We start from the raw sequence: 13292 nt of genomic DNA on the forward strand, positions 1-13292 counted from the left end.
ATAAATAAGTCAATCTTTAAAAAAAAATATTTTTGAAAGAATTCCTCCTTTGGTGGGAGCTAGGATCAGGTGTCCTTCAGGTTGTTTCAGCTTTAGTGTGATGCTGAAAATAACTTTATTCCACATTCATACTTTCAAGTTATTCAAGAACTCAGTAGAAGAGAAGATATTGCAACTATACTGGAAACTGTCAATGCTGTTACGCTGTTACCCTGTTAATAAAAGTTGTCCTGTCTCTGTGGACAGGTGCACACTGTACCGTTACAGGGGGTGTGAGAATATTTCATCTCCCTACCATGTGTTTCAGTATATTCAAATTATGTATAGTGAATGTGTATCTGAAATCTGAAAAAGGAAATAAGAAAAAGAATGCTTTGTGACTTGTATATACTCAGAAGGAGAATTTGGAGGGCTTCATGAGAGAAGCGGAGTGTGAAGTTGGTGAGTTTCTGAAACTTGGTCGTGGCACAATTTTGACTCTTCCCAGTCCACATAGTCCCTGTCCCCCAACCTTCCCACTCCAGGGAAGACTGTCTAGGTATTCACCTCAACTTTAACCTCATTCACCTTCAACCTGTTTCTTTCCCAGCCTTCCCAGTCTCAGTAAGTGGCACCTCCTCGTAGCTCCAGTCAAAGCTTAGGAGTCACTCTTTTTTCTGCTCCTTCCTTCACCCGCACATTTGAAACACATCTTTAGGTTCTGTTGGCTCTTCCTCCAAGCTAAATCTAAAACCTGCCCACTTCCCTTTGTTTTACTATTACTCAAGTGCGGACCACCCGGACCACTGCATGACCCCTGTCTCCTTTTTTTTTTTTTAAGATTTATTTATTTATTTGAGAGAGAGTGAGTGCTCACACATGCTTGTGCAGTCGTGATCTCGCACAGATCCATGATCTGAGCTGAAACCAAGAGTTAGACACTTAACTGACTGAACCACCTAGGTACCCCATGACTCCTGTCTTCTGACCACCACTCTTATGCCTCTTGTCATCTTCTACAGTAACACACACACACACACACACACACACACACACACTCTTTATTCATGTCAATCGGAATATGTCATTTGCTGCTTAAAGCTCAGATGACTTTTATATAGGCTTAGTATTAAATTTGAACTCTGTACACTACCCTATAAGGTATCACAAGATCTGGGGCCTCCTTTGATCCCTGGACACTATATAGTTCAGCCACCCTAGCTTTTATTTGCATCATTGAACTGGATACTTACCTCCGTTCAGGTCTTTTTCAATAGCTTCTCTCTTTTCCTGGAATCTGCTTCCTCCGTACCTCCTCTGGATGGCTCCTCATTGTAGTTTATTTCTCAGAATAAATATCATTGCCTTAGTGCTGGCTTTTCTGATCACTTAACTTGAAGGCTTTCTAGTCACTCTCTATAATCAGTTTTATTCTCTTATAAGTATTTATTATCTAAACATTTTGGTTATATTATTATTAAAATAATTTTTGAATTGTCTGCTCTCCCCTCACTTCAGCTAAACTATAAGTTTGATCATAGTAGGGACTTTGTCTGCTATCCTGTATTGTCATATGTCCTCAGCCCTACAAGAGTGGCTAGGGAATAATAGTTGCTCAATGAAATATGTGTTGGAAGAAAGGTGAGAAGAGGAAAGGACGGGAGGACACGGGAGGGGAGGGGAGGGGAGGGGAAGGGAGGAGAGAAGAGGAGAGTAAAGGGAAGAGAAGAGAAAAGAGAAGAGAAGAGAAGAGAGAGAAGAAGAGAAGAGAAGAGAAAGAAGAGAAGAGAGGAAGGAAGGAAGGAAGGAAGGAAGGAAGGAAGGAAGGAAGGAAGGAGTTTTCTCAAAATTTACTACTTGCATTCAGTGGTAGGTAGTTATCAAATTTTAAAAAATGAAGATGTAGGAATAGGATGAAGGTAAAATAACATCTTATTTGTATGATAAAATCTGAAATTGTCTTTTTCCCATTGAAGTTTATCATTGACTTTGAGTCAAAAATGTTAATTTTACATTTTGTCTCTGATAATTCTATAATTACAGCAAAGTATTATATTACTCTACATAAAAACTGAACTGAGATGATTGGCTGTAGGGGAAAATCCAGGATGTGTATTTTCAGAAGGTGGCACTTAAAGAACAGATTGCTTAGGTGGGTCCTGCATTGGAACGCACACTAACAGCGTTCCTATTTGGGCATTCCAGTAGCTATTTAACAGATCCATCATTACACCTACAGAGTTTCAGTTTTATCTGAAGTGGTTTCTAGAAGGCAAGCCACTTCTGTTTTGACATTCCACTCCGATTTCTAGGATTAGTGAAGAAATGACTTATTAAAAACAGCTTATGCTGAAATCTGAAGATCCTGTTAATATAGTTTGTTTATACATTATGATTTTGTAGGATCAAAGATTTTCTTTAACACAAAAATATTGATTATTACACTATCAATGATATTAAACCACCATAACATTTATTATAGAAATTGATACAACAAACAGAAATGTTTGAAGTAACAAGGCTCTTGAGATACAGAAAAAAGAAAAAAAACTATAAGCACCTGTTGAATAAAGTGATGGCAGATGGTAACATTTTTCTCAAGGTTCCCCTGCAGCTGTGCTTACATTTCTGTTCTCCAGTCTGAACCAGGTTTATTGAGATCTTTTATTACACCCAGAAGAGTTTTCACTTCTTCCTGCTTAACACAGCACCAAAGTTCTTTGCTGTCGCAGAGATTTTATTCAAGAGAGAGAGAAAAAAAGCCTGACAATGAGTAAGAACCAATTTAACTTCTGTGTAATCATGTTTTTTTAAGAAGAGGTTGTAGCAATCGTACAGATTATCAAAGCCAGCTTTTTGGATATTAGTTTGAAAGTCACGGTCAGGACTCCTGCTTATCTGCCAAGTGATAGATGCCAAATTAGGCTCATGATGACTGACTGCTGTTGCCGCATGGCATTTTGAAATCTCAGTGATCTATTTCATCATTTTTTTCAAAGTAGAGTGTTCAAAAGACAAAATATCCTGTGAGAACATGTTCCATTATTACAACACAAGTGTGGATTAACTTTATTGCTGGAGTCTAATTATCAACTCAGATTTGCAAGGGTAACAGGTAAATATTTTATCTTTAAAAGGTAAAACAGTAATACCTCAATGACAATTCATATTGAAATTGATCTTAATGTAGATGTTTGAGGTAGAATATGATTGAAATCCACATAAAGCCACTTATTTAGGGTAACATTACTTCACATTTCACTTTACAGTACATTAAAAATCAGTAAATATAAAGAAGAATGACTTCTGCATATGAGCTTTTATATTTACATACTAAAAACATCTTCAAATTTTATTTTTAAATGTTTACAAAATCTCTACAGAATCACAATTCTCTGAATCCTCCTCAACCCTCTTGTCTTCATAAAGTCCATGTTTAATGACACTTAATTGGAGTCTACTGCTATTTCTCAGTATTTATGTTAATTTGTAATATATGCAATATACATCATACAATTAAATTTTTATAATGGTGTGGCATCCAGTCATGACAATGCGAGTGTGATTGTGTTGTGATCAATATTCCTACTTTTGATTTAAAAGTTCTGGAATATCAAGCACCAAAGTGTGATGGCTAAGGAATGGCCTTTACGATGGATACACAGTAGTGCTGTATCTGGCTCTATTTGCTAAATGGGACTTGGAGTGGGGGCAAGGGGTGCCACTTGGTTCTAATTGTAAAGGTGAAAATCAGAGAGTAAAAGTGGTCTAGGATATCCTAGGATATACACCAAAAGTGATCATAAATATCTTATAAGAATTATACAGTATGGTTTTGTGAATATAGATTTCTAGGTAATATTATTGGTATTTGGGCTCCTAATTGGTCCATGTTTTATTTTCAATTTCATTCTGCAGTTCTTTTTTTTTTCCCCAAGAAAATAATAGTACAAAATAAAGATTCCATGTAATTATCCACTCAAATAACATTTATCCCTTTGTCAAACTGTCAGGAAACCTCTAAACTCACTGAGCATATCTTTTTAGGTTTAGCTGATTTGCATGAAGGATTTTTTTAAAATTTATTTATTCATGAAAGACAGACAGGGAGGTGGGCAGAGGCAGAAGCAGATTCCCCTCAGAGCAGGGAGCCTGATGTGGGGCTCAATCCCAGGACCCTGGGATCAGGGCCTGAGCCGAAGGCAGACACTTAACTGAGTAACCCAGGTGCCCTGCATGAAAGATTTTCAAGACTGTTCTTTGAGTGATCTGCTTTTTTTTTTTTTTTTTAATGTCTTCTTTCCTCCCTCCCTTCCTTCTTTTCTTCCTACTGGCAGGAATAGTTGAATGATAGGAAATTTGAGACCCAGATTTATTTATTTATTTTCGCCTTTTTCTTTCCTTGCCTCACTTAATTGTGCTTTTAAGGTTTGCCAATGTGACATTTTTTTAATTGTAAAATATCGATACAATTAAGACTGTTTTTGATTATGGTTCATGTATTTTCTCAATACAAGTTGAAGGAAGAAAGAAGGTGCTACTGGGGATTAATTCCCTTCAAGTTAAACTGTTCCCATACCACTAAGTTGTGAATATTGGATGATGAGTTCTTATTTTTATTTCCAAAATTATCCCCTTATTTAGAATTAACAAAAGGAAAGGCAGGATCCTCCTTTTAAAATTATGCATACTTAATAAACATCTGCAATATGCAAGTCACTCAGGATATAAATTCACATTAGAAAACCTTCTGAAACACGGTTTCTCTCTCTTAGATCTGGGGGTATTTTTTTGTGGTTTTTTGGGGGGGCCTATTTCTTTAAAATAGGTAGGGAATGTCCTCTTATTATAAAAGGATTTCAAAGAGCCTGTTGCATGCATAAACCTTTTTTGAGTAAATGCTGATGTCAGTTTCATAAGATTCATGTCCATTTAGGGGCTAAAAGGTCATAACAATGTTCCCAGATTTCAGTGCCAGATGGCAGATCATGCAGACTCAAACCCATGCTAGCAACTGGTTAAACACATTCCATACTGATCTTAACCATATGTAAGTATAATTGAGAACAATTGAGAAAATAATCTGTCACCCTCTTTTTGTTCCGTTTATAGTACAATTATATTAAAGGTACAAATGTATAACTGTATTGGTAAGATTAGCTTTCTATTTCCAGACAATTTCCACATGGTTGAGAAGATAATTCTATGTCTAGAACATATTGCAGGCTACATGGGAATGAAAGAGAATAAGGATCCTAAGAGGGAATGATCACTTCCAGTTGGAATAATCAAAGAAAGCTTCGTAGAGGAGATAGAATCATGAGTCTTAAAGAGAAGGAAGTGTTTCAATGGAGTTAAGTTTCAGTGGGTGGAGTCAGTAGAAAGGATTTCTCAGTGGGGGGGGGAAGAGAACAAGCGGGATAGAGAAGAAGAGTGTGAACAAAAGCAAAGAGGTGGGAAAAGGCACCTGGATAACTATTTGGATCTGGAAATGGATCTGGAATGGATCCATTCCAAATGGAATCCAAATGGATCTGGAAACATATTTGCAAGACTAGGATAATTGTTCTTCTCTTCGACCTGATTGCTTTTTGTGTTGTATTCCTTTCGTTTGCAAAAATTGTGATTACTTGAATTGTGTAGTGAAATGTGAACTCAGTATAAAGGCATAGTTTATCTGACCCTTGTTGTCTATAGACATTGTTATTTCATCTACACATTGAAAATCCATGTAGTGGGAAAATCACAATATTACAAGAATATTTCATTTAAATTGTTTTCACAATATGTATACAATGGAATATTACTCAGCCATTAGAAATGACAAATACCCACTATTTGCTTCGATGTGGAGGGACCTGGAGGATATTATGCTGAGTGAAATAAGTCAATCGGAAAAGGACAAATATTATATGGCTCATTCATTTGGAGAATATAAAAATTAGTGAAAGGGAATAAAGGGAAAGGAGAGAAAATGAGTGAAAATATCAGTGAGGGTGACAAAACATGAGAGATACCTAAATCTGGGAAATGAACAAGGGGTAGTGGAAGGGAAAGTGGGCAGGGGGTTGGGGTGACTGGGTGATGGGCACTGAGGGGGGCACTTGGTGGGATGAGCACTGGGTGTTATGCTATATGTTGGCAAATTGAACTCCAATAAAAAAAAATTAAAAAAAATAGTTTTCACAGTTACAACTCATTCTCAGAATAATTTTTTTGATAGCCCCCAACTTTAGCAGTAGAAAAAGTAACATTTTATGTAAAAACAAAAACAAAAACAAAGCAAAACAAATAAAAACTTTGGATATTTTCTGTAGACAGAAAAATATAAACTAACCCATACTTTTTCAGCAGTGACTGCTACGGTGTTTAACAGTGAAGAAGGATACAGACGTGAGTCAGACTGTCTGGCTTTGAATACTGGCTTTTCTACTTACCAGCTGTGTGATCCTGGGCAAGATGCTTAACCTTCTTATTGCTTTAGTATTTTCGTCTGTGAAATAGGAAAATAGTTTTATCTCACAGACCTGAAGTGAAGGTGGAAGTGAGTTAATGTGTGTGCATATATTAATACATGCTTAAACTGGGCCTGGTGCATGGGATGTACTCAGTGAGTTGTAATTGTCACTGGGTGAAAAAAGTTAGGCTCTGTGTATCACCAATAATGGATTTGAGCAAATATCTGGATGTCAAATTAACACACATTCTTGATAGCTACCTTAAAATGGTATTAGGAACAAAAATGCCAAATGCCATCCATTTGAGTATGACATTTACAATTTAAGGTTTTTTTTCTTGTGTTCGTTTTCTTTTTCTTTCTTTCTTTCTTTCTTTCTTTCTTTCTTTCTTTCTTTCTTTCCTTTGCTAAGCACGGCAATCCTTTCTTCAAATGTAGTTTTAATGTTAGTAAAAATGATTGTAATAATGTTTCCGCATGCATTTCTAAATCAGTCATTTGTGGCTTTTTAAAAATAAAATATCATAATGTATGGAAAGACTGGTATAATTAAGACAAATTTTGTGTCTTCTATAAGTGATGAAAATTAGCACCATGAGTTTTGTAATATATTTATAATATATTAGTAAGGGCCAAGTGGTAAAAGGTAGGCAAATGGTAAAATGGTAAAAATGGTAAAATCTAAGAAAATGGTAAATGGTATAGGGAAATATTTCGGATAAAAACCAAGCTATGTTGCAAGAGGGGAAAGGAAATTAACATTACATGGGCACTAACCATTGTAGGCAATTTCCCCCCAATTACTGTTTCATTTCTTTATCTTTCAAAGTTCATGAAATAGGTATGTATTTTAAAATACATAAAAATAGGTATTCCCATTTTACTGTTAGGACAAAATAAAAGCTCAGAGAGTTTGACTTCAACAATTCTCCAAGGATATTTAGGGGTAGAGCTAGGGGTCAGGTCCTAAGTCATTTGATTTCAAAGCGCATGACCTCTCCATTGCATTTGTTTGCATCCCAGAAGTGATCTGTATATCAGTGATCAAGTTTAGTACAAAAATCATGGCTGATCCATAAAAAAAAATTTCTCCAGGTTTTCAATATCCTGTAATTCATCTAGTTCCATTTCTTTCCATACTTTTCCATTGCATTTCATTTTAATAAGCATTTGCTATTAAAGCACATACTGAAATGACCTATAATCTCAGGCTAACCTATAACCTCTTTGCTTTTAGGATTGAGGAAGAGAAGCTCTACCTGGTGTAGCAATGAAAAAGTGCCTACCTTGGGGTTGGTTCTATCTTTGTTACAAAGGAGTCCATTCACTTTGGGGCAAGCTATTTCACAGTTTTGAAGTTCCTCTTTTCATTTGTATAATGAAGGAAAAGTAACAGATGATCTTGAATGTTTGTTTACTCCATTTCTTTTGATGCTCTATGATACTGTAAATCCATACCACACTTTCCCAAAGGGCCAGAAATTCAAATATGAACTACTTTCATAGGGGACTGATTTCCTAGTTGGGATATTCCAGATACTTGAAAATTCCCAGGACTTTATCTAATGACTGTAGATACAGGATTTTGTAAATAAACAGAATCAGTGTTTTTTTTTTTAAGGTACTATAAATATTCTTAATCTAAATTCTTTTCACTCTGAATTTGCGATATCCTAGTTTTTCTTTTCCTTATTTTCCTCAGGATTATTTTACAAATGCAAACAGAGAGTTGAAAAAAGACGCTCAGCAAGATTACCACCTGGAATATGCCATGGAAAATAGTACCCACACAATAATTGAATTTACCAGAGAACTGCATACATGTGACATAAATGACAAGAGTATAACGGTAAGGAGTCTACAAGAGGATGCATGCATGAACAAATTGTACATTTACAGTTGTGAAACATTTCATAGAATAAAAGGAACAAATATTTAAAAATAACCTTTGAAAACAAAGTCACACAGTCTGTTTTAGAATATCTTTGAAATCTTTTTAGAAGCCACAGAAAATCTAAGACTACACATTTCAATAAAAACAATTTTTGTGTGAATCTAGCATTTTGAAAGGCCATTTAAAGTGAGTATGATTTTATCTGTAAGGTTTCTAGCTTTTTCTCTATAAAATTTGAGTATACACAATAGATAAAGGTTGGAAAAAATGTATTTACACAAGAAGGAATTAGATACTGAATATCAGGATATAATTTATCTGATTTGTGACTGGTTCATTTTTGTAAATTTCTAAAATTGAGATGAATAGTAGATTTATTAAAATTGCCTACTGACATGTTATACAAGATTTCTTATTGTCAGACTTCATGCAAACATTAATATCTTTATACATATGGAAATTAAATATTTAGACAGTAGATAATTCATGTGGTATTTTGCAAGTGTCCATGAATTTCTTGGATTGATTTCATTTTTTTTATAGATCAATCAAATTATCTTTTTTATTTGATAAATTAAAGTTTAAAAAATGGGAATGTAAAAATCTGAAGCTGAATTGATCTGAAGCTGTTTTGATAAACATTCAGCATAAAGATTAAAAGAGGAAGGGAAAAAACACATGCAAAGACATGGATCACTTTTTATGTAATATACAGTGCAATTATACTTTAATTGGAAAAATAATTATAGTCATTTGACTTATTAAGAAAGAATATAGCTTTTAAAATAAATAGCTTTTGCTTTATTATTTATTTTCAAAGTTCTTATTACAAAGATCTGGCAAAGACACTTTTATCTGTGGGAGGACAGAACAATTTCTTTATACCTTAGTAAGTCTTCCTTCTGCCCCACCATGCCTTGAGCAATCTCTTGTGTTTGCTGAATGAAAACCAATTTCATCTGGCAGACAGAATCTTGTGTGCTGAGAGAGACTGTTTCTTCCAAAGAGAAACTTATCTTTTTGGATACTTACTGATCTAATCAAATTGACACAATTACTGCTGGAGACCATATTGAGGACTCCAAATGTCATTATTCTCTTTTCTTCACGTCTCTGTCCTGCTTTAAATAGAGTTCTCTAAACTCAGCTCAGTGTTAAGGGAAGTGTCCTCATGGGACATAACGCTGCCCCTGTCTGATCACTAGGAGAGCACTGTGAGAGTGATTTGGGCCTACCACCATGAAGATGTGGGAGAAGCTGGTCCTAAGTACCATGACTCCAATCGTGGCACTAAGAGTTTACGGCTGTTGAATCATGAGACAAGCAAGGTGTTGCCTACAGTTGTACCGTACTTTGACCTGGTAAATCAGGACGTAAGTTTTTTCAGGTTTTATTATTGAAAGGGAGGGTTTATTGAAAACATGTAAGAGTTTTTACTTATGCTGTTGTGTTTAATAGCATGTCAAGAGAATGTGACTTTGTGTCCCCTTCCCCTTTTTATTAAGACAGGTCCCCATCCCAAACAAAGGTACGACCTATTGGTGTCAAATGTTTAAGATTCCTGTATTCCAGGAAAAGCATCATGTAATAAAGGTATGTGACTCACTCACAGGCTAAATTTAATTTGTATGAATGAAAGAGATATGTTATTTTCCTAAAAAAATAGAAATGATTTTCAAGTCTGGGAAAGCTATTTCAAGAACAAAGAACTGGCTTATCTGACTCCCACCCTGTCTTAGGAGTCACTAAATTTAGAGAGAAATCTTGGATTATAGCTATGATTTTGGGTTTTTTGTCTCCTAATTTTACATTGTAAGGTAAAAGTTGTGGGATGGATTTGAACATCACTAGTTATTTCTTTTTCTTTTCTCTTTTTAAAAAGATTTTATCTATCTATCTATCTATCTATCTATCTATCTATCTATCTATCTATCATCTATCTATTTAAAAGAAAGAGAGCTCCTGCGAGCAGGGGGAAGAGCAGTGGGGGAGGGAAGAGAAAGGGAAAGAATATCAAGCCAACTCCAAGCTCAGTGCGGAGCCTGACTCGGGGCTCAATCTCATGACCCTGAGATCATGAGCTGAGCTGAAATCAAGAGTCTGGCACTTAACCCCCTGAGCTACCCCAGCGCCCCACTGCTAGTTGTTTCTTATGCAACATTGTACAGTTGGAATCGCTAGGGTTTCAATTTAAGTAATATATTTGCATATCAATAGATTATATACAGGAAGATTATATTCCCCACCAATATTTGAGAATGTCTGCTTCACTGTAAATATTGGATATTGTCAAAAAATCAATTTTTATAGTGAGTTTTTGAGAATAGGAAAACAGGAAAATTAGTAGATTGTAGGAATTAAAAAATACAGAATTGGGTAATAAATAAACTCAGTTTGCCTATGGCTTATAATTCCCTCCTGCCTCTACCAGGAAAAGTCTCCCAAAACTTTTGCATCTAATTAGTGAATGAACAAGTATTTTTAAGGAATTATATGTCCTTGGGTCTACTTGAAATTGCTTGGTAGTTCCACAGTGGCTGAATATACAATCCATGCTCTCAAAGAAACTATTATGAGAAGGTAGGGAAAGTGTCCTAGACAGAAGAAAGAATAAGATAGAATTCAATCACGCATACAAATACTCTAAACCTTCAGACGGCCAGATGTCATCAGCTTTTTGTCAGCCTCAGACTATGTAGCAAAGCAGCATGGGTGTGAGAAAGGTGCAAATTTGTAGGTTCTAGAATCCAGAGGGAAGTATATGGGTTCAACCTGCTGGTTGTCTCTTTCACTAACTATGTGCTCTCAGGTAAATCACTCTGGGGTAATGCCCTGGTTTCTTCGTCTGTAAAGGGTGGTCAGTCATAACATGTCCCTACTAACCTCAAAGTATTTTGGCAGAGATGGAAACACTGAATACATTCTATAAGTAACTTAAGTTTGTTAATTTCTAATGTATTTGTCTAGTGGTGCAGAGCTGCCTTTTGTTTACACATATGATTCATAACTACTTACAGAGAGACAAGAGGAGCTGATTGAGAGAATGTTTACTGAATTACTAAGTAGTCCTAAATATTTGTGTAGTATTTTTGCAGTCAGATGACTTACCAATAATGAGACTTCAAATGAGCCACTTACCTCTGTGCAATGTTATTTTCTGTTTCTTGTCGGTGCCTTAATACTGTGCCTAAAGGCCTTTCCTTTTGCTGATGAAACACCTTTCCCAGAAAAGAGAATGTTATATTTATATATACTATATGTTATACAGTACTGTGTGTCATTTGCAATAGATTTAATGGGAACTCAGCCTAAAGGACAAATGTAAAATCACACGTTCAGAAATGAAAGCAAATGTTTCGCAGAATGGGCCCCTGATTCATTTTCCAGCAAATATTAATTGATAAAATTGCAGTCTGTAACCACGTACATTAATGCATTTTTATTCTTCTTCATTGTTATTAATGCTAATAATTAAGTAGAATGAAAAAATATTTGCTCTTAAAGGGGGAGTATATGTTCTAACTCTCTATGTAGGACATTTACTTGGTATCCATTCAAGAATTCTTAGCTAGTTTTCCCATTGTGTGCTTATCATAGTAATACTCAGATATGCTTTTGGACTTCTATAAAATGATGAAAGTTCTTTACCCCTAGCAAGAGGGGATTTGAGGGAGAGAGGAGTGGTTGCTGTAAGGGCAGAGGGTTGGTGGCTGGAATTTAAAATTCTATTATTACTTAAGAATACCACTTATAGAATAGATTCCTGAGATTGTTATTAAATCTTAAAATGTTTTAAAGATCCTTAAGTGTTATGAAACATTTTACTCAGAAATGAACCTAAATAGGATAATATGCAAAAAGAGAAGTGGTCCCTGGCTGGCTCAGTTAGAAAAGCATGCAACTCTTGATCTCGGGGTTGTGGGTTCAATCCCCACATTGGATGTAGGAATTACTTAAAAATAAAATCTTAAAATAAGAGAGAGAAGAAAAAGCTTTACTTGGAAAATAAATTCAAAATATGTAGGTCGTAAAAATAGGAGCGCTGTGTGGCTCATTCGGTTAAGCTGCTGGCTCCTAATTTCAGCTCAGGTCATGATCTCAGGGTCCTGGGATCGAGCCCTGTACCAGGCTCTGTGCTCAGCAGAGAGTCTAATTGAAATTCTCTCTCTCCCTCTGCCCCTCCCCCCACTTGTTCTCTCTCTCTCTTTCTCTCTCTCTCCCCCAAATAAATCTGTAAAAATAAAGATTGTAAAAATAATTCAGGTCGTATATATTTTGAGACAATCCTTAAAAAACAGTTTTAATTTGTGGCTTATGCCAGCATCCATAAAATTTTAACATATTTCTAGAGTAGAGTTCATAGATCTAAAACTTACCTTAAGAAATTACCTGATTTCCATTCTCTTTTCCTTAGCAGAGATTATTTTTAGTAATTTAAGAGAACTATATCTTCTTTTTATAGAATCAAAGACTCATATGTTTTGAAAAGCCATCAGCTAGGTGCTTGTCCTTATTCCTTATTTTATGTTCCACAACCCACTGTATCAAAACAACTCAGTTCTTCTCTGATGCAAAAACCAAAAAATACTTTCTCAGAAAAAGAACATTGCTTTTATATTGTATTATATATCATTTGCTGTGAGTTTTAAGAACATATTGATAATAGTAATATTGTGAGAAATCAATTTTGTTGTCTGGACTCATTTCAAACAAAGAAAAGTGTGTAATTGCAGTTTAAATGTTAATAGTACTGTCCAATATACATTTCATAGTTATAATAACCATAAAATTAAGCAGATAAATAAAATATATCAGTGCCTGTTTGTGAATATATTTAATGCAAATGACTAAAATTAAAAATATTAATTACATTTTTAATTTAAAGTTTAATCATGTAATGATAAAAATTATTTACTACCAAAAATATAAAATAAGGTAAATATTTTATAAAACTATAAAATA

General features: G+C 35.0%; 1 protein-coding gene across 3 annotated transcripts in view; it reads left to right on the plus strand.

The window, feature by feature from the left end:
* Positions 1–13292, plus strand: part of MOXD1 (monooxygenase DBH like 1) — a 152884-nt gene that overhangs the window by 10082 nt on the left and 129510 nt on the right. For all 3 annotated transcript variants that reach the window (XM_026018158.2, XM_072720989.1, XM_026018159.2), the window contains exons 2-4: positions 8139–8285; positions 9536–9703; positions 9840–9923. In XM_026018158.2, coding sequence (XP_025873943.1) covers positions 8139–8285; positions 9536–9703; positions 9840–9923 — 399 coding nt within the window. The remainder of the gene's footprint in view (positions 1–8138; positions 8286–9535; positions 9704–9839; positions 9924–13292) is intronic.

This window comes from Vulpes vulpes, chromosome 1, assembly GCF_048418805.1.
Source record: "Vulpes vulpes isolate BD-2025 chromosome 1, VulVul3, whole genome shotgun sequence".
Lineage (NCBI taxonomy): Eukaryota > Metazoa > Chordata > Mammalia > Carnivora > Canidae > Vulpes > Vulpes vulpes.